This window comes from Ornithorhynchus anatinus, chromosome X3 (assembly GCF_004115215.2).
Source record: "Ornithorhynchus anatinus isolate Pmale09 chromosome X3, mOrnAna1.pri.v4, whole genome shotgun sequence".
NCBI classification, from domain to species: domain Eukaryota; kingdom Metazoa; phylum Chordata; class Mammalia; order Monotremata; family Ornithorhynchidae; genus Ornithorhynchus; species Ornithorhynchus anatinus.
The window spans coordinates 10,798,099-10,825,691 of NC_041751.1; the positions used below are offsets into that span (position 1 = coordinate 10,798,099).

Below are 27,593 nucleotides of genomic sequence, written 5' to 3' on the forward strand. Positions count from 1 at the left end.
CCACTGGGCAACACTGCTTCTCCGGACTTCAGGGCCGAAAATCTGCGCAGAGGAATTTGATGAGTGTGCTAGTGGCTTGCACAGGACCGATCACGTTCTCTCTGCCAGTCATGCTGCTGCTGGAACATGGAGTGCAATGAACAAGGAGGAGGGCAGGAATGCAGCCCATCATCAAGTAAATGGGTAGTCTTTATCCACATTAGCCAGCCAATGGCAGAACCCTGACTAGGACCCAGGTTTCAGTCAGTTGATCCTATCAGTTGAGTCTCCTGACTGCCAGAACCAGGCTCTTTCCACTGAACCAGCAGCAGGGCTGGGCGTTTACTAATACTGTATTGCTGGGCCTAGTTTAGTCAGAAGTAATATGATTATCATTTACCCTTATAGCTGAAATTATGGAGTCATAGGAAGCTCCACTATTATTTATCCCAGTGTTTAGAACAGTGCCTGGCACATCATAAGTGCTTAATAAATACCACAGAAAAACACACACATACACATTCATAGAACAAAACAGGAACTGCCACAAAATCCTTATGAATTACCAATGAATACCTCTTTAGTTCAAATAAATTATCTTATTTAGACCACACCAATTTCCAGATTTTTTTTTTTAACTATGTGAGTTGCCTTATTTAAACCCTGTTAAAACTGATACTGAAACTCCACTAATGTATTACTCCCTCTAAGAAGATAAAGAGAAAAGAAATACCAAGGGGAAAAGAGGAAATGTGGGAAAATACAATTGGGTCCTTCTTTCATCTTAAAAAAAATCTTTCTTGCCAAAGAAAAAAGCAAAGAGCAGAGCATCAAATGTTCTACCCATTCTTTCTGACAGATCTTCAATCTAAAATGAGTAGTATTAAAGTGGAAATAAAAAGAAGTGGATAAAAGCACCTGTAGGTCAAAGTTATCATTTGTGACCAGTGCACTTTTCAATGACACTAATAAAATGAAGGTCAGGGATAGAGCAAATCTAAAATGGTCTTTGTATTTGCTCTAGCAGTATGCTTTGGATTAGTCATTGAGGAGAGAGATATAGAAGGGGCTTGTCCACATAAGGTCCCACCACAGCTTATGGTTATTCTTATAGGTCACTTTAGGAACATCAATGAATATAGGGTGACAAACACTTTCACAGAGCAGTTGGGAAGCACTCCAAAGTTGAGGTAGGCATGTCTCCCTCCATTACAGATTTCACATTTCCTTCCTTTCACTGCTTCCTCGGAAGCAGTCCGGCCCTAACTTTGAAAGGCAGTGATATAAAAAGATAAAACTGAAATATTTTTTACAGCTTGATATTTAGAGTGGTTTAAAAATGTATGTCCAGTCCTGAAAGATCATTCCAACATTCTTCAGTGGTGCAAAAAGAAATGTGAAATAGCATATTCCCAATCTGTTAAAGTGAGAGCTACAGTTCAGCCTTTCAGAAACAAGTGTTTAATAAAGACTTGCAATATTACAATACCTTTTCTTCAGATGGTTCATGATTACAATTATCTTGTATCTAAGCACTTAGTATGCTGCTTAGCACACAGTAAGAGCTTAACAAATATCACAATTATTATTCATATTACAATTACTATTTTACCACATCCATAAGCCCAAATAATTTATCTATTAAAAACAGAATGTGCTTAAAATAAAATGAGTGTTTTCCCAGATGACTAGTATTGTCCATACTGGTAGTCTCCTGCTAAAGTAAACTGGCTGATGGCTATTAATCTCCATACCTGGAGGTCAGAACTACCCCCCCAAAAAATGTTTCCTTTAACTGGGCCTGACTCAGAGATTCAGCACTAAATATTATTACATGCAAACCTCAGTTACAAAAAAATACAAAGTAGGATGATTATTTGGGTAATCTGCTTACATATAAGGGTAAAAAGGAATAACATTTCAAAATAAGAGAAATCAAAAGTTTGTCCAAGTTGAAATAAAAAGAAAAAAGGTTGCATATCCTACATAGTTCCTCTGAGTCATGAGAAGCAGCGTGACTTAGTGGAAAGAGCACAGGCTTGGGAGTCAGAGGTTGTGGGTTCTAATCCTGGCTCTGCCACTTGTCAGCTTTGTGACTTTGGGCAAGTCACAACTTCTCTGTTGCTCAGTTACCTCATCTGTAAAATGGGGATTAAGACTGTGAGCCCCACTGAGACAACCTGATTATCTTGATTCTGCCCCAGTGCTTAGAACAGTGCTTGGCACATAGTAAGCACTTAACAAATGCCATCATTATTATTGCTATTATTTAGAGGTGAGTCCACTTTTTTTTCTTTGGGATGCTAGCCTCTCTTCTCCTCCCATCCCCACACCATTCTACTTTAGAGGATGTGGATGAAACCCTGAAACAAAATCTACATAACCTTGGAAGCAGAACATACAGCAAGCTACCTTTGCGGCCTTAAAGAACATGGTTTGTAGCTCTCTGTTCACTGACAATGTAAAAAGGAATGTGGTGGTCTTTCAATCTCTAGCTTATTATAAAGAAGCCACTTTAGTAGTCAAAGAACCCAGGAAGAAAATTGGATAGAAAATTACTAACAGCTTCTCCAAAGCACTAAGTAGAACACTCTCCAGCCAGCTGGTGTCCGATAAATATTATTGATTGTTTGATCTTGAATAGCACCCAATACACTATTGATGTAGGATAATGTTACTATGAAGAGGAAACTTATTTCTTTGGAATATTTGGGCCCAAAAGGTTTTTCCCCAAATCCTCAGGGAAAACAATGAGAAACTATACCTGACAACTAACTGATTTATCATTACTTGACATCACAAAGTAAGGCAACTCCACGCAGTATCCAGTGCTCAGGAGATTGGACAGTTCTCAGATCCACTGTAGCAATATAGTTCTGGTCAGTTCGGATTGGCTTCTTGTAGATAGGACATGGATACAAACGAGGATCTTTGGAAGCTAGGGGGAAAAGGACAATCAGTAAAATTCAATTTCAATGGGCCGGGGTGCAGATTTATTTCTATACTACACTAATTCCTTCTACTGAACTGTTGAGGACCCTGAAGTACTGAATGGTATTAAGATGGTCTGAAAAAGTAGGTAGATACAGATTCCAAAAGATTCCATAGTGGTCATTTTTATATTCGCTGTAGAGCTTGGTTGTGTCCAATGAAGGGAGGTTAACCTTTAAGTGAAAGTTCTCATTTCGGTTAAGTTGTTTAGAGTTACAGTGAATGACACAATATCTGAAGTTGCACTGTTTCAACTACTTACAGGTTTATACTTGAATATGGCCTATTTTTTATAGCATTCCTCTCCAGCTTCACCAAGCCTTCTATTTACTACAACTGTATTATCTGGGACAGCGTTTCCCCTTTAATAATAGTTTAATAGTGCTTAATATAGTGCTCTGCACACAGTAAGCACTCAGTAAATACCTTTGATTGATAAGACTTTTCTCCAAGCACTTTCACATTTTTTACTTTGTTTTTATCTCTACAACATTTAGGGGCATCATCCCCATTTTATAAATGAGAAAACTGAAACATTGAGAGGGTAACACCTGAAGAGCATTGAATGATAAGTTTTTATGGTATTTGAGCGCTTGCACTGTGCTAAAGGCACTTCTTTGGGCCTCAGTTTCCTCAACTGCAAAATGGGGATTCAATATCTGTTCTCCCTCCTACTTAGCCTTTGAATCCCATGTGGGACAGGGGTGATGTCCAACCTGATTAACTCTTATCTACACTATCACTTAGAATAGCGCTTGACATATAGTAAGTGCTTAAGTACAATAATAATTTTTAAACTTTAAAGTTTCTCCACCTTAATACTTCTTTCCTTCACCAAGCAATTCACTTCTCTCTGTCATGTTTCCTTCCCTTCTGGTCCTGAAATGAATCCTCTCTTGAGGTACTGCTAGTTTTTCTAATGTATAGTGGCAACTGATTTCACAGAGGTAGAAAGAAAATCTTATCTTTGCCCTCAGAGAGATAACCTGATCTAAGCTAGGACAGCCATACCCTGAGAAACGACTTCAGCCACATCCCAACAGAATCACAGAGGTGAGCGTATTAGCCTGAAAACTCAAGCAAATGTACCTGTATTTCTCAACATGCTCTTTTCCAGACATTAAATGAATTGCTTAATCAAGCAATCAATGGTATTATTGAGCACGTACTGTGTGCAAAGTACTATACTATACTAAGTTCTAGGAAGAGTACAGTACAACAGAATTGGTAGATCTGGTGACTGCCTACAAGGAGCTAACAGTTTAAATGGGAAGACAGATATTGGGAAGGCAGCATGGCTTAGTGGATAGATCACAGGGCCAGGAGTCAGAAGGATGTGGGTTCTAATTCCGGCTCCACCGCATGCCTTCCGTGTGACCTTGGGCAAGTCACTTAAATTCTGTGGGTCTCTGGGTAAGTCACTTAAATCCTCTGGGTAAAATGAGAATAAGAGTGTGAGCCCCATGTGGGACAGGGACTGTGCCCAACCTGATTAACCTGTATCTGCTCCAGTGCTTAGAACAGTGCTTGGCACACAGTAAGCATTTAAAGTACCATAATTATTAAAATTATTATATTAAAATTGATTTTAGTATTTGATGATACTGGGACTCAGCAGGTTCTTTATGAAGAAACCTCTGTGCCCCTCCCCAGACTTTCCCATAAGTAGACAAAAAAACATCATCTCCTTGTCTCACAACCCCATAACCTTGGGATTATCCTTGTCTCATCTCTCTCATTCAACATTCATATTAGTTTGCACCCAATCCTATCAGTTTTACCTTCACAATATATCTAGAATCCATCCCTTCTTCACCTTCCAAAACTGCTACCACACTGATCCAAACACTTATCATATCCTACCATGACTACTGTATTGGCCTTCTTGTTGACCTCCCTACCTCTCTCCTCTTGATTCCATACTTTCACTGTAATGCCCAGATCATTTTTCTGAAAAATCATTCAGTCCATATCTCCCCACTCCTCAAAAACCTCTGAGGATTACCCATCGGCCTCCACATCCAACAGGAGCTCCTTACCATTAGCTTTGAGGCAATCAGCTCTCCCTCTCCTAATTCACCTCACCCCTCTCCCACTATAACCTAGCCCACACACTTTGATCCTCTAACACCAACCTATCACTGAACCCCCTTGCCCACATCATGCATTCATTCGTATTTGAGTGCTTACTGTGTGCAGAGCTCTGTACTAAGCACTTGGGAAACTACAACACGGGAATAAAAAGAAAAAATCCCTGCCCACAACATGCTCACAGTCTTGGGGGAGGATTTGGAACTCCCTCCCCCTTCATAATCTGACAGTTCGCCACTCTCCCCATCTTAAAAGCCCTATCAAAATCATGTCTCAGAGGCCCTACCCGAGTAAACCCTCATTTCTGCTATTTGCCCTCCTTTCTCCATCACCTATCCACTTGAGTCTGTATCCTTTAACCACTTGATAATCACCCTACTCCCCACCATCATCTGTGTAAACATCCTTATGATCTGCCAGTCCCTGATAAGTAACTTAAGATCTGTCTCTCCCTCCAGCCTGTAAGCTCCCTTTGGCAGCAATCACGTCAACCAACTCCTTTGTATCTTCCCTAATGCTTAGTACAATTCTGTGCACACAGTAGGTGCTCCATGGAGACCACTGATAGATTGGAAACGTTACATATGTATACCACCCTCAGCTAAGAAGGACTTGATGAAGGTTTAGAGTAAAAGATATGTTCTTTCCTGTCCCTATTATTCGGTAGCTGAGTCGGTAAAGGAGGAAGGAAAAGAAGCTGTTTCAGGATCCCTACTCTCACGGTAACCCTGCTGGTGGTCCAGGTGGTTCTATTCCCATTTCTTCCTGTTGGGGCTGTCCCCGCAGGGGGCAGGACCAGCAGGAATTCTGAAAAAAAGCTGGCTAATATGGGCAGGCAAGGCCACAGTGGCTACCAGGACAACTTCTTGCTAGGTCATGGAGTCAAGGCGGCAAAGCATCGCTATTATGCTGAGGTCACTTTGGCTGTCAGTGGGTCCTGAATGTAAAACAAAAATCTTGGCTTTCACTTCACAAGACTAATTATAAAATTGTGACTTTGAGAGCTCTTTGATCATTAACCTTACCTGCTCATGTGAAAAGGCAGCCGTAGCCAATTACTTAAATTAAAAAAGAAATGATTTAAGGCTTGAAGAGAAGGGCAGAACAGTCGCATTCTCCACCAAGAAACTACTTTGTGAAATGGCTACATAGTGCATTAGTGCAAACAATCCAATTCTGACTACCTAGGGCAAGTGAGATGGAAGAAAACCATGCAACACAAAAGCAAAACATGAGTTTGACTGTTCCACTGATGTTTTATTTCCTCCCCCACTCACCTCTTTCCAGTGTTGCTAATGAGCAGTCAAACTGACTAATGTCCAGGAGGGAGTAAGGTTCACCCCCAAATTGGATAATCTGTTCCTGAATAAGCCAGAGTTAACTTCATTATAAAATGATTTAGCACAGAAAGAGTGCAGAAGAGTCTACTTTAAATCCAGGGAGAGAGAAGGAGGAAGCTATGCATCCTCTATGCCTGCCTCAAGACATAGAACATCTTTACATGGGCAAGAAAATTGGCACCTACTGCTTTCTGGAGCAGAGCTGAGGTAGAATGGTAGTCACTCACTCTAGCCGGAATGGTTGTCCAGAACTCCCCCCCAACAACAAAAAAGGGGGGGGAGGGGCCACTTTGACCAAGGAAATTCTGGCAGATTAAAATGTGTTATTTGCAAAACACTCATCAAAATATGATTCTCCCTGCTTCATAAATCAGTAAGCAAACATTTTATAAAACTTCTATACGGTATTGTGTTTAACACAATTTTGGAGAAGTAGTATGGCCCACTGGAAAGAGCAGAGGACTGGGAGCCAAAACCAGGCTCCATCACTTGCCTCCTGAGTGAGCTTGGGCAAGTCACTTACCTTATCTATGCCTCAGTTTCATTATCCGTAAAATGGAGATTAAATATCTGTTCTTCCTCCCTCTTAAACTGCGAACTCAAACTGGGACAGGGACTATGTCTGATCGGAGTGTACTGTATCAAATCCAGTGCTTTGCACATCACAATTGATTAATAAATACCATAATTACTATTATCAGGTATTACTGAAATATATATTTGAACAATGTACAAATGGGGATCTTTAATAGGGTGATCTTGTGCTTATTCAATTAATTTAAATATGATCAGTTAACTTTAGTTTATCCCGCTCTCAACTGTAAGCTAGTTGTGGACAGGGAATATATCTACTAACTCTGCTATATTGTACTCTCTCAAGTGCTTAATACAGTGCTCTGCACCCAGTAAGCATTTAATAAACACAATTGACTGATTAAAACCAGGCCAACACCACTAGGGATAATCACAGATAGAACCTGATTTTGTCCCCTGTAGACTGGGAGAACAGGATATCTAGGCAACTAAGAGGGAAAGGAAAGGGAAAGGAGTACCATCTATCTGGTACTATCTATCTGCCCTCTGTGTTGAAATGGTAGAAAAGATGGATTTTGCTAGTTGAAGACCAGACTGTTGCCATGGCAGTAGATTTATGCCTGGGATATTTGACTATCGTATTGCTCCTGAGTCTCTGCTACCCTTCTGACATCTCAGGGCCTCCTAAAGAGGCCTGTGAGGAGGAAGTGTAACATGCAGTAACACAGCTCACTGCTACCCATGAAGAAAATGAGACTTTGATGATGATACTATTAATAAGAAAATTCAAATGTACACCTGCTTCAAGAAGAGAAAAAGAGGGCTGATGGGGAGATGGAAGGAAGATGCTTTTCCCTCCATTGCACTTAAAGCTACATTGTGTGCCTTCAGGGGTTCTGGGTAAAAGAATAAATCCTATTCTCTTTATATTTTGTAAAACCAAAATGAAAAATTTAGATTTTCATCAATTATAAGTGTCACTAAGTATGAAACCTACTGTTGTTCTCTGCATATATCCTGATAATAGGCATCAATTCAAAGAGCACTTTAGGCTTTGATTCAATGAGTTTCAAGTTCCTTTTATCCCAGCCAGCGCCTTCTAGATACAGCCCGTAGACGTAAACGCCCTCAGTGGGAGGGGCTGAGATGTCATCCTTCATCCATTTGGTGACCTCATTACAGAGTACCATGCTGTCCAGGGCCCAGCCTTTATTGGCTCTAGTTATTTCCTGGGAAAAACAGACCAAAAAGCAAGGATTTATGGGATCATAATGAAAAATCAAACAGCAGACTGAACCCATACCATCCCTTGGTTTTTCAGTTGTCCTTACTGCAAATATTACCAGAACAAACAGCCTACTAGAGAGTATTTCTTCCAGCAAACCAGGCAGAAGGGTGTAAAAGCAATGGAGTCTGATGTCCCTAAACTGAGTAGGACAAGCAAGAATCATACGATCTACACCTGATAGAGCCTTAAAAATAAAGTTTTCAAAACTTAAAGGCATCCTAGAGTTGTCTTCTTAAACTTAGAGCCATACCTCAATGCCAGGAAACTGAACTGTTCATATCAAGGGTTAATAAGGATGCTCCCTGTTCTTTCACATCTCTCCAAATACTCAAGGAAAAAAAGGAAACCTGATTCAAAACAGAGATTGTTCAAATCAGCAAACTTACCTGTTTCATTGCCGTTAAGAAGCCTTGAGGGTTAAAAAAGCCAGTCATCCAGAAGCAGTTAGGCCGGCCCTCAAAAATCCAAGCATTAAACTGACGATTCCTTTCTAAAAGCTCGGTAAACCAAAACCCCAATGTGCTTGACTCCCAAGATGCCTGAAACAAACAAATGCAAGCAATTTGATTTTCATTTTAAGAAACTTTTTTGGACCATGTGACTAATTCAATCGATAGATATTTAAAGGATATTGTGAAAGATGCTTTGAGTTTGATAGAATCAACTGTCAAGAGCTCCCTTTGGTAATGCAGTGTAAAATCTCATGTTTAGTAAATAATTACATGATGGTATTTGTTAAGCACTGTACTAAACATTAGGGTAGATACAAGGTAATTAGATTGGACACAGTCCCTGTCCCACATGGGGCTCGCAGTCTAAGTGGGAAGGAGTACAAGTATTGAATCCCCATTTTACAGATGAGGAAACTGAGGAACAGACAAGAGAAAGGTGTTGCCCAAAGTCACACAGCAGGCAAGTGGAAGAACCAGGAGCAGAACCCATGTCCTCTGACTCCCAGGCCTTTGCTTTTTCATGTAGGCCACACTGCTCCTGGAAGACCATATTTTGCATCACTGACAGAAGGTAATTAATGTCTGGTGACTGCTGCTACTGGAAGAGCAGCATTATGGTTCTGAACCCTTCACCACAATTCTCCTGATGAAAAGTGCCTTAAACATACCTCATCATTGACCATCGGTTGATACTGAACCCAAGTAGGAGTCACTGTCTCAGTAAAAACATTTAGATAATTTTCTCAGGTTCGATTTTCATGTTAAAAATGCAGTTGATTTACTCTCATTAAAATCCTGGCCCCCTCCACAATTAATCATGTCCATTTTTAAAATTTAGAAAACCAGGAATGGCCTCAGGCAGGGACATTCTGAAACTTAGCGAGCTTCTCCCCATCATTTTCCGAAGACTGCCTCAAAAACCTATCTTTTGAGCAAAATGATAGTTGCAGTTACCATCTTGGAGCCCAACCTGGGTTAGCAGCGATAGCAGGAACTGAAGAGTGCAATTAAACAGACAGTGCTACCTCTCCTCCTACCCAACAGCCACTCGTGTTCCATCTTCACCTGCCAAATCAACTAGAACTCAGAATTCCTTCATGCTTAGTCAATTACAAATTGGAACTCTCGCCTCAGATCCAGTGTTGGAGTTGGACAGAACATTGTCCACGGTACCTTTAAGACTTTCAGGAGTGCTGCCTGAATAGGCAAAAGGGACGGGGAGATATTTAAGAGGATGCAACTTGAATCCTTGGCTAATCCTCTTCCCTGACAAGACTGGCAGCTCAGATAACAACTCACTTTTTTCCAACGGGCGGGAATCCTTGCATCATACATGCAATCAAGAGCATCTCGCAAATTTTCATTCATGATGATGGTTCCGTCAATGGCAAGTTTGAGGTCAGTCAGGGTGTTCCTCACCAGGGTGATTATCCTTTGCATTCTATCTATCTCCTGTCTGAGAAAGATATTCATGGGTTGAATTGGTCCCATCTTTAGCAGTCTTTCTTTCACCTGCCATGAAAACAAAAAAAAACACTGCATGAAATCAACAAGTACTAATGATTGTACATATGTGTATCTTGGACCTTTACAGGAAGCACATAATCTTTAAAATAATACTCCCCAATCTAGAAATGGTCATTTCCCAGCAAGGGGAAAGATCCAATACAAGACAACTTTCTACTAGGCAGTATTCATAGGCTATATCTAGTGGAGTATTCATGCTTATAATAATAAAAACACATCTGATTCTTCACAGAATAAGGCAGGAAATTATGTTTTATTAAAAAAAGAACAGTCTGTCAGAAGGACACAAAACTTAGATAAGACTCCATAAAAAGGCAAAGATTGTAATTTATTAGCAGTGGTGTATGGTGTTATGAAAACCGCACAGTTGACTGCTCTTTGGAAACATTCATTCACCTTCCCCTGTGTGACTTCTTCCACTGGTTATACAAAAGTGCAGAGACATCTTCCTACTCCATTGGAGCCAGCTGAAATTCCTCAGGTAAGGATCACATTCTAGGACCCCGGACTGAAACATGTTCAGGATAGCTAATGCCTTTTTTCCTTAGACCCAACCCCCAGACTTTCAGGAAATGGGAAGCTAACTCCTTGTCTAATATCATCAAAAGAATTATCAAATAATTACCCCAAATTTCTGGACCTCTTTTTTTAATGAACCATAAACACTTTCTTGAAATAATAATAATAATAATGGTATTTTTAAGCACTCACTGTGTGTCTAGCATTGGGGTGGATACAATCTAATCAGGTTGAACACAATTCCTGTGAGCCCCACAGTCTTAATCCCCATTTTACAGGTGAGGTAATTAAGGCACAGAGTAGTGAAGTGACTTGCCCAAAGTTATACAGCAGGCAAGTGGCAGAGTGGGTTTAGAACCCAGGTCCTTCAGACTCCCAGGCCCATGCTCTATCCGCTAGGCCGTGCTGCTTCTCAATAAAGAACATCATGTCAAGCACATTGTCAGATGCCTGCTATGAGCACCGCACCAAGGCTTTGGAGTCAGAGGTCATGAGTTCAAATCCCAGCTCTGCCACTTGCCAGCTGTGTGACTGTGGGCAAGTCGCTTCACTTCTCTGTGCCTCAGTTACCTCATCTGTAAAATGGGGATGAAGTCTGTGAGCCCCACGTGGGACAACCTGATTCCCCTGTGTCTACCCCAGCACTTAGAACAGTGCTCTGCACATAGTAAGCGCTTAACAAATACCATTATTATTATTATTATTAAGTGGATGTTCAATAAATGGTACTAGAATGCTACTATAGAACAATTAATCAATTATTCAATGAGTCTCCATTGTGTTTAGAGTGCTGTAACAGATGTTTGAAGGTTTCAAGCAAGTGCATTCACTGCAATCTTTACCTGAAAGGAGGTTACAATCTAAACAAAGAGAAACTTGAGCTATAACAATTTATCCATCATCGGAGGACTAAGGCGATGTGTCTTTGTCACATGTCTGAGCCCTGAGACTTACATCAAGGTTCAGAAAAGCATCTCCGACTCTACTTCTGCTCCTCCTGGACCTCTCAGCTGTCTTGAACACTTAAACCATTCCTCTTCTTGAAATAACCAGGCCTGGCTTCATTCAATCATTGGCATTTATTGAGCACTGACTGTATACACAGCATGGCCCTAAGGCACTCCACTTACAAAACATCCTTTCCTGGCTCTCCTCTCTCTAACCACTTCTCAGTCTATTTTGCAGGCTCCTCCTCTGCTTCCCACTCTGACAGTGGGGTCTCTCAAAACTCAGTTCTGGGTCCCCTTCTATTCTCTGGCTCTCATCCTCTCTCTAACCACTTCTCAGTCTATTTTGCAGGCTCCTCCTCTGCCTCCCACTCTCTGATGGTGGGAGTCTCTCAAGCTCAGTTCTGGGTCCCCATTTATTCTCCATCTACACCCCTTACCTTGGAGAATTCATTTACGCCTCTGACTTCAACTACCATCTTTACATTTACCTCTGGTGTCTCACATTTTCTCCTGCCTTGATGACATCTCTACTTGGATGTCCCCCTGACTCCTCAAAACTAAAAACATGCACAAAAGAGAATTACCTATCATTCCATCCAAATCCTGGCCTCCCCCACCTTTCCCACTGCTGGAGACAACACCATTATCGTCCCTATTTCCAAAGCCCTACTGGTGGCATTATCCTCGACTCATCTCTCTCATTCAAACTACATATTCAATCAGTCACCAAAACCGGTCTGTTCTCCCTTCACAACATCACTAAAATTTTCCCTTTCCTCTCCAACCGAACTGCTACTGTGCTGAGCCAAACACTTGTCAAAGCTCACCTTGACTATTGCATGTGCCTTCTCCATGACCTCTCCACCTCTTTTCTCTCCCCATTCTAGTCCATACTTCACTCTGTTACTAAATTCAGTCCACATCTCCATACTCCTCAAGAGCCTCCAGTGCTTATCCATCCACCTCTACATCAAACAGAAACTTGTTACCATTAGGTTGAAAGTACTCAATCATCTCACCCCCTCCTATCTTACCTCACTGATTTTCTACTACAACACAGCCCAAACAATTCACTCATAGCACCAGCTTGCTGTGTCTAGATAGCATCTAACTTACCACCCACCCCTATTTCACATCCTCCATCTGGACTGGAATTCCCTCCTCCTCCATATACCCTAGACTACCACCTTCACAACCTCATTAAGGTTACATTTCCCATGAGAAGTCTTCCCTGATTAAGCCCTCTATTTCCCGACTCCCTCTCCATTCTCATTGTCTATGCACTTGGATCTGTAGTCTTTGAGCACTTAATATTCACCCCACCCTCAGCCCCATGGAACTTCTGTATATATCCATAATTTATTGACATTAATGTCTGTCTCTCCATATAAGACTGTAGGCTCACTCTGGACAAGAATGTGCCTACCACCTCTGTTGTATTGTACTCTCCCAAGTACTTAGTATAGTACTGTGCATTGTACTCTCCCAAGTGTTTAGTATAGTGCTCTGCGCAAAATAAGGGCTCAAATACCATAGATTACTAAATCCCTGGACGATGCCATGACCTTCAGTAAGAAAGCCAATTTTTTTTGCTATCTTCAATGGGAGACCAGTGTACTGCATTGCAAAGGTTTTGACAGTCTTCTAAGCCACAGTGGCTTGTTAATAACTTTCAGTTACTCTCTGCCTTGTCTTTCTTTGACCCAGATACATAATATTTTTCTTTCACACTTCCAGATAACAAGGATTAGAAATGAGGCTAGAGATATTTAATGCCATTCACTGAATCAGAAAATGTTGACTTTTTTAATCCACACAATTTGATATTTATCTTGAATAAGTAGTTACTTTAGTTTAAAATAAATTACCTTAGAGTAAAATACCTTGGGAGAGGGCAGGGAATGAGGGGCTCTTCATTTAGAAAAACAATCATAGGACTTCAGTAAACATTCAGTGACATAATTAGAAATACTCAAGTCAGGCTTTTTAGGCAAAGGGACTCAAGTTTTTGTAACAAATTTTCAAAAGTCAGTAAAAGTTGAATCTTCTACCCCACACAATGTACTAGCAAAAACTATTCTTATTGGAGGTTTCTGGTGGTTTTTGTTTTTTTTTTTAACTCACTTCAAATGGGGCATAATCCACTGGAAGTTTCTCCAGCATGTCATCAGCCAACCTGGCCACCACGGTCTCTCTGGTCTCGTCTCCTCCACTGGAGCCATCTTTAGGTTGAATGCTAAGGATAGTATCCAACACGCCTTTGGCAAGCTTGCTCTGGTAAGTAATATCAGCATTGGGGTGGAGCCCAAAGACTTCTGGAGTGTCATATGCTGGCAAGCTCTGAATCAACAAACAGAGAAAATAAGTATTTGCAACTCAGAGGTAATCACTGGCTTACAAAAAGATATCTCTTTGAGAAATAAAAGTACCGCAACCATCATAATAAGCATTTAAATGGAACTTTGTTAGTATCCTTGAACTGCAATCAGTCACATTTGAAGAAAAGCAGAAAATTTTCCAAAATATATACTGCTGGAATACATGTCACAGAACTTCTGGACTTGTCAGGTACTTCAGCTTTCCTTTGTATGTAACCACCCAGAGATACTGCAACATTTTACAATAAATGTATGTCCTTGAGTAAAAAGCTTTTATTTCTCTGTTTACTGTCTTGGTGCTAGTGGTCAAGTCCAGGAAGCTTTATATAAAGTACAAATGAGGTGAATCTGTGTTTGCTAGTAGGTATTTGATCAGATCAACAAAGTGAGAAATGAGCAGAGCCTGGAAAGGAAAAGTGTCAATGGATTCAGAGAGGATAACCCACCCTACCTTCATGAGACCTTCCCTGGCTACTGAGCAGAGTAGGAATTCCCCTTGGCTTTGCACTTTCTCAATATGCAATTTCTGTGATTTCCCACCCACCATTTCAATTGGCTACATATAATTTTTAAATGATTAGTTAATATACATACTTATTGGCTTTGCATCAGTCTGTCACTAAAAGATGCTGCAGACCATGGTTAGCATTTGCAATTCACTTTTAAAAATTAAACCATGGTGTTTATTCAGCATCTACTTTGGACAGAGCATTATGCTAAGGATGCGTTATTTCTAATGATAAATTAATAAACATGATCCCTACCCTCAAGAAGCTTACAATGTTGCAGGGGAGACAAACACTAAAATAAATTATCAAGAAGAAGAAGAAGCTTGAGTACATGAGATAAGTACTCACAAAGCCCACTGCACTTTTGTATATATATGGTTAGGTGACAAAGAAGTACTGAAATAGCAGTTTTTCACTGCTAAGTGAAAACTGGTCCTTAATAAATGAATTTAGGGGATAAGATGAGATAAACACATAATGCCCTGCTCCCAATTTAAAGTAAAACTCTATACCTATTTTATGACCTTATCTTTCCAATTACAGATACCGCAGTCAAGATTAACCTAAATCAGTGACAAGACATAGCAAACTCATAGCATTATTAGAAACCCTTAAATATTATTCATCTAATTTATGTTCATTTATGCTATTTTTAAAATTCAAGATTTATTTTCACCTCTGTGACTAGGATATCACCGAAGAAAAAGTGAGCCCTGAGGTCAAGTGATTTCAGGAAACATCAAAGTAGAATTGAGAAAATATAGTGCAGATTTTTTTTTTCTGGATTTCATGTTAGCATAGAACAGATATACTAGAAGGTCCTGAACACCTCATAAAAGTCCCATCATAACTCTTTTCAGCACTTAGTATAATGCTTGACACACAGCAAGTCTTTAGTAAGTACTGTTACTATTAAAATGTCTAGATAAGGAGTAGCATTCCTGAAAAATCTAATCAGAACAGATCCTGAGATCTCTGCTCTCACATCAGTCTTGTAGTCAGTCAACAGTGATATTTACTGAATGCCTGCTGAGTGCTAAGAACTATGCTAAGTACTTGGGAGAGTACAACAAAAGAAAGCCTCACATGCCCTGTCCTATGTAGAGCAAAGTTCTACACTAAAACTTTTTTACAAACTTCTCAGATTTTGATTTTGATAAAAGCCTGAAAAAACCCATCAAGTATAAAAATATAAACATGGAGGTTTGGTTTCCATGTAAAGTTTAGAGGATGACAAACCTGTATGTACTGAAGATAATTATCCACTGTGCTGCACTTGGGTATGCTGTAGCCTTTATAGAAGCAGAAATCTTGACTGAACATATTTTCATTGAACCAAACCTTAGCAAAAGTGTTCAGGAGTCTCTTGTCATAATCATCTGTGACTCTACCTCCATACTGGATTTCACCTATCATATACTGAATTGTGTTCCAAGACACTCCCTAAAGAATGAAAGAAAAGATTATGGACAATTAACAGTTTACAATTTCCTGTTTGTCTTATTGCTCATCAATTTGGATCTCTGTTTCTTTTGGCAGTAGAACAAAACTTAGATTGCTTTATACTTGTCCTTGGTGTTAGAAGAAGACGCCATTGATGAATGGGGAAACCTACCCTATGGCAGCTTGGGTCCCTAGCCTTGATACAGATCTTCCCACGTAACACTTTGGACTTGCCCGGTTTTTGGTCCAGTAGAAAGGCCACTATTCTGTGAATGCAGACACCCGGGTTCTAGTCCCAGTTCTGTGGAGAATCACACATGTGTGGCTCACTGTGCTGCATCCGTGCCCACCTACTCCATCATTGCACTCCATGTCCCCATGGAAACATAACTGACAGGGATGAGAGAGTGTGAGTCGCTCAGTGCAAGTCTCTAGCAATATAATAATTGTAATATACTTAAGTGCTTACTATGTGCAAGAGTGCTGGGCTGGATATAAGTAATCAGGTCAGACACCGTCCCTGCTTCACATGAGGTTAACATTCTAAATTGGAGGGAGAATGAGTGTTGAATCCCCATTTTACTGATGAGGAAACTGAGATCCAGATAAGTTAAGTGATTTGCCCATGGTCACATAGCAGACAAGTGACAGAACAGGGATTAGATCTCTAGACTCCCAGACCCGTGCACTTTCACTACACCACTCTGCTCTACACTATAATCAATTCCTCTGCACAGGTTCTCAGAAGCTCATCCCCATTCAAGTATCACCACCCTTTGAATTTCAAAATTATTCTTAATACTGTTATGTTAACTTTCAAATTAGCAATTAAATACATTATTAATTATTTGGATAATGAAAATTGGCATTACATTCATTCCAAATTAACCTCCTGAGAATTTACAGCTTACCTCTGGTGCATTTTAGGCACAAGAGCATATGAAATGCAGTGCCAAAATAAGTTCCGGCAAAATGTACTCCTACTGACTCTAGATATGTTGGTTGCCATCAGGAAGAAGTTCCAAAGTGTTTAAGTATACTGTTCCAATAGGCATTAGGACCCTCTATTTTTTCATGCATTTTCTTTCATCTTCCCTCTCTTCTGCTCCCCGCAAAATTCACGATTATTTTTTCTCACATTTAACGTATATGGCTCACTGCATTTAAATTTCTATGGATCAATTTACTTTTACTCTTGGTACTGTATTGATTTCTGGGATGTTTTCAAAAATGAAAGCAGAGAATTTGCCTTTCATTGCCTCTTGGGCTCCAAATTATCCCCCCCCCCAAAAAAATCAGCTTTTTCCATGCTTAATAAGGTATCCTCATTTTTGCAAAAGCTTCACCTGCTTAGCATATACTAACAAAATGGAGGAAACATTTCCTTCTACTGCAAAGAAGGTGAAAACTACCTTGCTTACCTTATGAAAATTATTCTCATTTTGCTCCCCCAGTACTCTAACCAGTTAAGGAAAATTAGAAACAAAACTTCCTCTATTTTCAAGTTACTCATCTAAAATAAACCAAGTTCCTTCTGCTATATTCCTTCTCATTCAGCACAGCTGCAGAATGATTTCCATGACTGCATTTTTAAAGCATCGCAAAATTTAGTCAGCTGGAGAGGATATGTTGGGGTCAGCCCGTCTGCATATAACACAGCATAAGAACAGAAACCTTGGTATATTATTCTTGAGCTGACAGCTTGGGGCTAGGGTACCCATTCAAACTGATTTGCTTTGCTTTTTATAAAAACAATCTATGGGTTGATTAGGAATTAGGGTGACTAAACCTTAGAACTAAAAAAGACATGGGTGATGATGGTGGAAACACTAATATCAATCAATCATATTGATGAAGAGCATGAACAAAGGATGAAGAAGACCATCCTCAAAAGAAGGCTTCAGGGTCACTGTTTTTTTAGAAACTAAGTTTTTGTCTCTATCTTCCAAATGATTCTCTGATATATTTGAGAGGTACAATTGTTTAGATAAAACAATTGGAAGGTGATCTTGGCAGGAGCCAAGAGCGTGAATCCAGGGAATAACATGTAAAGAGAGCCAGCATTCTCAATGGAGAAAGTTGGTGGAGATTCTTAAAGCCAGTGAGGAGGAGATCCTGCTTGATGCAGAGGGATTAAGTTAGTCATTTACATTAAGACTAAATGAACGTCAAAGGTGAACAACCATCACATGACTCTATGCATCCTTTGCCCCGGTTGGAGGCATAACGGGGCTAAGTGGACCATGGGTCACACTTAGTAATGGCATTTCTTAGGCTTGTTCATACTAAAGGCCAAAATAACTAGGGAACTAATGATAAATGGAAAATAAATATACGTAAAATAGTGTGGGTGCTGAAAAAGATGGTGTGCTGACTTCAAACCTACTGTACTGAATTGTCTTGTATATAAGGTCCAAAGAGTTTAAAGGAAAGAAATAAGATTTAAAGAATTAGACTAAGGAAATTAGGATTATTTAGTTTATAGAAAAATAAGAGAGCAGGGCAGTTTAACAGTGCCTAAGGTGGAAAAAAGATGGCAACTATAAATCAAAGGAATTTATAGAGGCCTTATTTTGTGCAGGGCACTGTACTAAACCCTTAGGAGAGTACAATTCAACAGAATTAGCTTACAGTCTAGAGACCAAGTTTACAGCCTAGAAACGAGTTGGTGATACACAATTTCTAGGTTAAAAAGGAGGCATAAAAAAAAAGCATGGAGAAATTGGGTAGGGGTAAAGGGAACATTTCTTTCATTGACTAACTTCTGGAATGTGTATGTAAGATGGGTTGAGGAATCGTCCTGTCTGAGGATTAACATACACAAGGAATTGGCTGAGGATCTTATGAAATCCTTGACATCTCTTGGATTCTTTAAGGCTTGGCTACTCGCTAAGAAAAGGAAGCAACTTCCATTTTTCTTTTAATGATCAAACTGGACATTCTCGTGACATTGCTTAACCAAATAAAATAGGGGTTGACTACCTGTTCTCCCTTCCTCTTAAACTGTCAGGCAGGATGAGTCTAATCTGACCGTATTGTATCAACCCCAGTGTTCAGCACTTAAGAAATCCACAATTGTTAGTGTTTTGGCAACAGGACATATCTGTAAAAGACTGGAAAAAAAATGAGGCAAATAAAACCTTACCAGCCCCCACGCACCAAATCAGTTTCTATAAAATGTTTTTCAATGCTGTCAAAATTAATGTTGGTATTTGTTAAGCACTTTCTATGTGCAGAGCACTGTTCTAAGTGCTGGGGTAGATACAGGGTAATCAGGTTGTCCCATGTGAGGCTCACAGTCTTCATCCCTATTTTTACAGATGAGGTAACTGAGGCACAGAGAAGTGAAGTGACTTGCCCACAGTCACACAGCTGACAAGTGGCGGATCCAGGATTTGAACCTGTGACCTCTGACTCCCAAGCCCATGCTCTTTCCACTGAGCCATGCTGCAAAATGACATCACTTTACTAATATAGATGCTGGGTTTTTTTTAATAAGTAAGAAGGAGAATGGGCCTGGGAGTCAGAAAGACCTAGCTCTGCCACCTGTCTTCCCTGTGACCTTGGGTAAGTCACTTAACTTCTCTGTGCCTCAATTACCTCATCTGTAAAGTGGGGATTAAGACTCAGCCTCATGTAGGACATGAACCATGTCCAACCTCGTTAGCTTGCATCTACAACAACCCTTTGTACAGTGTCTGGCACATAGTAAGTGCTTAACAAATACCATTAAAAAATAAATAAGTAGTTGATTTTTATATGATGTCATGGTAACTAGCCTTATTATTAAAATATTTTCACTGAAACACTCCATGTGTCCCCTAAGCATTTTTGTTATTTTATTTTAAAGACCAATAAGAAACTGCCATGGACATAGAAAATTTTAAATAAAAAACTCTATATACTGAAATAAATCTACTGTAAACCCTGATAAGCAGTTTAAAAAACTGTATTTTCTTCTGATAATCAAATAGTGATTTTTATGTGATAATTATGAAAACAAAATAAATAACACAAAACAAATTAATACTGTCTGAAGAAGGTTTTAAGTTATCACAGCAAATTCATTCATACTTCCATTTTCATCTAAACAAATGTTTGGCTTCTCAGGTGATCTGAATTGAAAGTAGAGGTAAGGCAAACATTAAACATTAAAATCACAGTGATAATTTGAAAGTAGTTTAGGATTTAATTTTCAGTTTTCAAGCTTGAGACCAGCTTTCAGAAAAACCTCTCAACTGCCTTATTTAAAAATACAACCTTACTGCAGAAGGAAAAAAAAACTGCATGAAATTGTCATTGTATATCCCCAAAAAGAGGAAAGTATTTAAAACTAAACTTAGTGGATAGTGACATTTTCTATAAGACAAAGATGATCCTCTCACTTGGAGATGATTTATATAGGTTAGTTATTTTGAAAATACAAAAGTAAATGAAGAAATAAAGTCACGGACATAAAGCACAATACCTTTTTGATATCCATGTCATCTAAGTGGTTTTGGATGAACTGCATGGTAGCATTAAAGTCAGCCTGGTTAAACTCATAGGGGATATTCCACCCCAGTGGCCCAAACTTTCGCCTCTCTTGGACCGTAGAATGTAGAAAACCCACAGCATATAACATTGGTTTCCACTGAACCATATTGCTGACATCCAGAAAATCCTGGTTGATTCCTATTAGAACAGAGCAGGTCAATATCAGTTGAGAATATTAAAGAATATTAAATATTAAATAATATTAAATATTCAAGACCACTAATAAACCAGTTAGTGCTGCCTGCTACCACCTGTTTGTTTTGGATTAGTTCAAGCACTTCAATTTAACCAAGCAAGAGGGACAGAGGAAAGAAAGGGTTAAGTGGAAGGGGACAGAAGAAACCCTGGCAAATTCAGCACATTATCACAGAAAGCCACAGTCAATCACATGATAGTTGGGGCACCTCACCCAGATGCCAACTCTGTGGGGCTACGGAGTGGAGGGGAGGGGGAGATTTTCTAGTCTGCCCATGCCCTGATCACGGAAAAGGTGGAAAGCCAAAATTTTTTCCCTCTTAGGGGAAGCAAGGCTATTGCAGTAATATAATGACTCCAACAAGACCTAAGAGCTTCTGGGCCCAAGAGATGCAAAGTTGAGTCTTTCTGCACTTGTAGGTCTTTGAAGCTGGCATAGCACTCTTGAACAGCATTCTGTTTATTCTTCCCCAACCTCCATAAAAGCTTTCCAAATGGCATCAAAAATAAATGACCCAGTAGATTGTAGGCACTCACTCCAAGTCTCCTTTTGGTGAGAGCCACATTTTCTAGTCCAGGTTTGTTAGTGGGAATTCAGAAACTCCAGGAGCACAATCTAGAATCAACCATGAGCCAAGAAGAGTAGCAAGAAGGAAAAAAAGTAGCGGTCAAATGAACATTAAATGACCTAAATATGTGAACACAGAATGAGAAATCAAAAACTCTGATTTTCTCCTCAAGGCTGCAGTTTTTACTATACGGTTTGGCATCAAAGGAAAATTACTTAACTTCTTCCATCTGTTACATGGGGATTACAGCACTGATCTCATGGGGGTGCAGATTGGTCTGAATCATTCATCTGTACAAAGCACTTTGGAAAATATAGCTTCTAAGAAAAAAAATCATTGCATGTAATCCTATCAATTTAGAAATATGCTTCCACTCACCACCATATGTTCTCTTCAGACCAGCCCTAAGCCCCTGAGGAGGCTCGCTGGTGAATTTAATGGACATTTGAAGAAGGGTAATGGGAAACTGCTTGTGAACCTCAGTGGTCATCCACAGTCGGAAGGCATCATGAACCACTTCTGTTTCTGTGATCGTGTCCATTAGCTCTTCCAGGAAATCAAGCCCCAGGTGGCAGTTCTGCAGAAGGGCCCATCCACCCTGTGCCAACCAAATCAAAAGGGAAATATCATTTTTCTCTATACACACCCACACACACAAGACTCAGTATTAACAAACTCTAAGGAAATTAAGGCTTTAGTGACTAAAGAAGGATACCAAGCATCTGTACTCAAAGTGGGAAAATCAATAGCCTGGATAGTGAAGCGGTTTTTCATTTGCTTTTGGTGTACAGATTTGATCACATGGATTAGAGAATTTGTGTATGGATGATGCATAATGTGAGAAAGCAACCAATAGGGAAATAGAAACCAGACCTGGGGAACATGGGATTGTGTCAGAGATGATAAACTAAAATTAAAGTTCAAATAATTATGCAGGCAGGACCATATTAGTGTAGTTGGGTGGCATGAAATAACCATGTGCTGCCAGATGTTCACTAAGAATAAAATAATTGTGCCACAGTCATGTAGTAAACTAGCAACAGGTATTTGAATATCAATATTTCCCCATTTTAAATGGGACAATCCATACTTTATGTAGCCCAAACACAAGAATCAAAGGAAATTTTTTGTTGTGCATTTGCTGCCATAGCCTACCTTGGAGTCATAATTGGGGTCCTAAAATATTTTAGTCATTAAGAAAAAGACTCAGTGTGTTAACTGGACCAGCTTGTGCTGGCATACACGGACATGTAGTTACAGTTTGCTTTAATTCAGCTTTAGAAAGCACACAGTAGTCTTGATAGTGAATGGAGAGATTTATCATAATAGCTTAATTTAGGATATCAGTCTCTATGTTCAAAAGAGAAATTTAGAGTCCAACTATGATATTTACCTGCCCACAATCTCCATCTCAATTAGAGTTTTCAATCAAATGGAATCTTAAATAGTTAACAGTCTTTTTCTCTTTCCTACTATCTATAAAATATTTTTGAATCTGTTTCCTCCACTAGAATATAAGCTTCTTGGGGATGGGACCATGTCATCTAATAATAATTCTGTTGTGCTCTCCTAAGAGCATAGTATGGTGCTCTGCATCGAGCAGGTTCTCAATAAATGCCATTGATATGCAAATTGCTTCCTGCATGAAATAAGCATTCTTGAAGGTACATTAAATCTCCAGTTCGCAATACCACCAATTAGTGTGCTGCAACAGAAACAGGTCAAATAGTATTGTTGAGCCTGAATCACCCAGATCATCTGTCTCCACCTTCTAAAATTAGCCAGACATCAGTTATATAGGCCTGATTATGATAGCCTGAATTGATTTTCTTCTTGACATGTACCCAGCTTTTTCGCAATACCTATCCTGAATTATTCCCTTCTTTGCTCTTAAAAAATAATATTTTCCCAAGTTTATCACAGCATCAAAAAACTTTGCACATTTTCCTCTAATAGAAAAAAAAGTCATTTTTTGCCATGGCATACTAAGGAAAGCATATTACATTCATCCAACTGTCACTGTTCCAAATGAAATAGAGGAAGATTACAAAAGAGCTTCACTGATGCAATGGGCATAGATCGAACCATAAAAACCTCAATACAATAATGTATCATTTGTCAATTTCCAGGAGAGAGAACCAGAACCAATCAATGGTATTTATTGAGGGCCAAGCACAGCACTATGTCCGTGGTTTGGAGATTACCACAGAAGTAGAGAAATGATCCAGGATCTTATTTTACTCTACAAGCCTTGTCAAGTTTCAATATGACTCAACAAACTTCCTGAAGTTAGTTTTGCTGCTTGTGAATGATTCTGTTCTGGTTTAAATATTTATTTCATTTGTCTGCTGCAGACCAGCCTTCTCTTCTGCTTGACTGGCTTGATGTCATTTGCATAGTTCGGAGACAGATTTGGCCAGGCTTCATCAACAACTGCAACACAGCAAATGTTTAAAGCAGCAATGACTACTGCACCTTACAAGCATGCCAATAACAAGTGGCATTCATTTCCTTTGCAATTGCACTGGGGAACGGAAAATTGAAGAGAAACAAGGATAAAAACAGACCTGCATATACCCCCTGTCTGGCTTCTATTTTGGTGTGATGCTTCAAGAATTGAAGTGATGCTTCAAGAATTGAAGCTTCAGTAACCAGAATATGGGTTAATTTTAAACCCACGTTATAATGCTGTCAGTTCTTTCTGTCTCCAACTGTACTGACAAAGGTCTTTTTCTAAGGACAAGCAACAAGAGAATAAGAGTTACCCCCAAATACACAAAACGTTTCTCAAAAGAGAAGGAACTGTAATGTGGTGCCAAACTTGGATGGGTTATTTTGAGTCAGCAGAATATTGACTGTGCAGATTGACACTGATGGCAATGGTGTTTCCCCTAACATCCAAGGCCAGATGCAGGCCACACCCCCAAGGCCCTCGGGCCAATTTGGGGACCATCAGCACTGGGACCGTGCTTCCTTCCACCTCTCTAATACCATGGCTCCAACAGCTGCAGTGAGAGAGAGAGGTCAAGTTGGGGGACCATGCAGGCCACAGAAGCCCCCGGGTAATCGGGGAAAGAGCAGAGGAAACTGGCTTTCTATTCTCTGACTCCCAGAGGTGCATAGCTGATAAACTACTAAATAACAGAACACGAATATAAGCTGTTTCTGAACAATACACTATGAGCAAGTTTATAAATTTTTTCTCTAAAATATCTAAAACTGTACGGACTATATGCTCGTTGGTCAGAGAACATGTCTATCAGCTTTTATAGTGTACTCTCCCAAGTACTTAGTACAGTGCTGCGCATACAGTATGCTCTCAATAAATAGGATTGATTGATTTTATCTGCACATATACATCAACCATAACTAGATAGGTATCCCATTGTTCCAGTGCCCAATAAGTGCATAAATCCTTTCAGAAGTGCTGTGTGTCAAGTTTCTACCAAACTAGGTTTGCCTTACATGTGCCATGGTCTGCTGTAAAAGTTTACGAGCGTGGACCTCTTGTCCTTGGCCCATGGAAACGTAACGGGTTTCAATTTTCAATCTTTTCCCCAGGGCAATGATGGAATCAGTTGGATCTGAGCCCATCGACAGAAAGCAGATGAGAGGAGTGTGTCGGTCAGAGTCCTCCCACGTCTTCTCCAGGTCCAGGATAACTCCTTCGGCATATTTCTCCCCCATGGTGTCCATTACATATTTTCGAGCCTACAGAAAACAAAGCACCGAACACTGCGATACCATGAAACAAGATGATAGAGCAACATTTCATCTGGTTTTGAAGATGGACATCTCTGGCACCTGGGCATTTTCTGAGGTCTCTTCCAGATCTACAGTTCTACAATAGTGACACTGAACAAGTGTCTCTCAGGATAAGAGTAAAAAAGCAAGCAGAATATTTGGGTGATAAATTATTAGAATCTAATCAAAGTAATAATAAGAGAAGTGGTATGAAGAGGTCTCACCAGTGGTAAACCAGCACTGTCGAAGCTCCAACTGTATCATTCTAGAAAAGCTCCAGAGACCTGGATTGTTCTTCAAGAATAACAAGTTGCAATCACAATGAATTAAATGAAAATGGTCATTTAAACTGTTTATAGATCTGATCATCATTTTCAGTGGGCAGGGTCTCTGTTTTAAGATTTTACCTTATTTAATCCAATTTATACCCATTTTAACCAGTATGATAAAGTGTATGGAAATAAAAATACCAGCTAAAACCATCCTGAAATATACACCTGATATTTACCTGAATTAAAAGAAATAAGAAAACCCAAATAAGTACCACCCCACTTAAATATCTTTCAACCCCCAAATCCATGCCTTATCTATAAAGGATAGGGCACAGGCCTGGGAGGCAGAGGTCATGGGTTCTAATGCTGACTCCACCACTTGTCTGCTGTGTGACCTTGGATAAGTCACTTCACTTCTCTGGGCCTCAGTTACGTCATCTGTAAAATGTGGATTGAGACTGTGAGCCCCACATGGGATGGGGACTATGTGCAGCCAGATCCGCTTATACCCACCCCAGTGCTTAGTACAGTGTCTGGCAGATAGTTAAGTGCTTAATAATAATAATGTTGGTATTTGTTAAGCACTTACTATGTGCAGAGCACTCTTCTAAGCACTGGGGTAGATACAGGGTAATCGGGTTGTCCCACGTGAGGCTCACAGTTAATCCCCATTTTACAGATGAGGTAACTGAGGCACAGAGAAGTGAAGTGACTTGCCCACGGTCACACAGCTGACAAGTGGCAGAGCCGGCATTCGAACCCATGGCCTCTGACTCCCAAGCCCGGGCTCTTTCCACTGAGCCACGCTGCTTCTCTACAAATACCATAATTATTATTACAATGGTTTATAAGTGTAAAAGTGCATTTTATAGCATAAAATATGGAAAAGCCTGCATAAACAAAAATTCATTGAATTAAACATCTTTCAATAGGTACTAAAAGTTAAAATGTAAAAACTCTCCGATGTTAAAATGTTATTTTTATCATGCCAACCATCTACCTGAGCGATGGTTCTATCAGGACACCAGGACCTAATGAGGAGGAGGCGTTTAAAACAGTCAAGGGAATGATCATAGGAATTTGGAACAGGTTCTTCCTCAGGGTTTTCTTTATCAAACCAAATTTTCCACAGTTTCTCATTTCTCGATATCTGAAAACATCAATGGATACAAAGAGTGTCACAAAATAGAAATCCAATTGTAATACGTCATTCAGCAATTATTTTTATTAGTGTCTACAGAATGAGGTGAAGATTTGATCCCTCAATCTCTCTGTGGATGGTGAGCTGAGGCAGAAAGATGGGTGGGTGAGAGAAAACCAATCATATTTACTGAGCGCTTACTGTGTGCAGAGTATTGTACTGAGTGTTTGGGAGAGTACACTGTAACAGAGTTGGTAAACACATTCCGTGGCAACAGTGAGCTCACAATATAGAAGTGGACAGACATGTTCATATCCAAAATTTATTTATATTAATAAGTGCTGTGGGGTTGGGGAGGGGTGAACAAAGGAGAAAGACAAAAGCAAAGAGAGTGACCGATTCACATGGCTGTGGATAGCTCTAATAAAAATGATCACACATCATTCATTTACCTCAGATCTTCCACAGTGCAATGGATGTATAGTTGTAGAGGCTCAAGTTAAGGAAAATTTATATGTAAATATTAACTGTTTCTGACACGGTACTGCTGCATACATATGCACGACAGTGTAGCCTAGTACAAAGATCCTGGACTTAGGAGTCAGAAGACCTGGGTTCTAATCCCAACTCTGTTAGTTGCCCGTTGGGTGACCTTGGATGAGTCACTTAACTTTTCTGTGCCTGATTCCTCTACTGTTCCCCAGTTGAACTGTTCCCCTTCCTACTGTGAGCCCCAGGTAGGACAGGGACTGTGTCCAACCTGATTAACTTATATTTACCCTAGTGTTTAGAACAGTACTTAAAACATAGTAAGTGCTGAACAATTACCACAATAAATAAATAATAAACTGCTTCTTCTGAAGCCATGGAATGCTGAACCCAAATAGGCTCATGGATGGGATGAACATTCCCGAATTTTTTATCAGCATCTCTAGCCAAAATGTGTCAGCAAAATATTTCGTTGAATATACTTATATATTTTATTTGCATTTATATCTGTAAGCATATATATAAGTAATAATCAAAACTTACCATTGAGGGTGAGGAATAAAGCAGTACATGTCAATGAGAATACCAAAACACAAATTGCAGTTATTTACAAAATCAATGACTGAACCTTACCTTAGGACAATGA

General features: G+C 39.7%; 1 protein-coding gene across 1 annotated transcript in view; it reads right to left on the minus strand.

The window, feature by feature from the left end:
- Positions 1-2,236: 2,236 nt before the first annotated feature.
- The window catches only part of DNAH5 (dynein axonemal heavy chain 5), a 174,361-nt gene continuing 149,004 nt past the window's right edge, over positions 2,237-27,593 (minus strand). The window contains exons 70-79 of the mRNA XM_039910642.1: positions 26,318-26,467; positions 24,767-25,012; positions 21,680-21,899; positions 20,470-20,675; positions 15,798-16,001; positions 13,796-14,011; positions 9,975-10,187; positions 8,610-8,762; positions 7,933-8,164; positions 2,237-2,917 (exon numbers count right to left, since the gene is read on the minus strand). Of these exons, the coding sequence (XP_039766576.1) occupies positions 2,766-2,917; positions 7,933-8,164; positions 8,610-8,762; positions 9,975-10,187; positions 13,796-14,011; positions 15,798-16,001; positions 20,470-20,675; positions 21,680-21,899; positions 24,767-25,012; positions 26,318-26,467 (1,992 nt within the window). The 3' untranslated portion in view covers positions 2,237-2,765. The remainder of the gene's footprint in view (positions 2,918-7,932; positions 8,165-8,609; positions 8,763-9,974; positions 10,188-13,795; positions 14,012-15,797; positions 16,002-20,469; positions 20,676-21,679; positions 21,900-24,766; positions 25,013-26,317; positions 26,468-27,593) is intronic.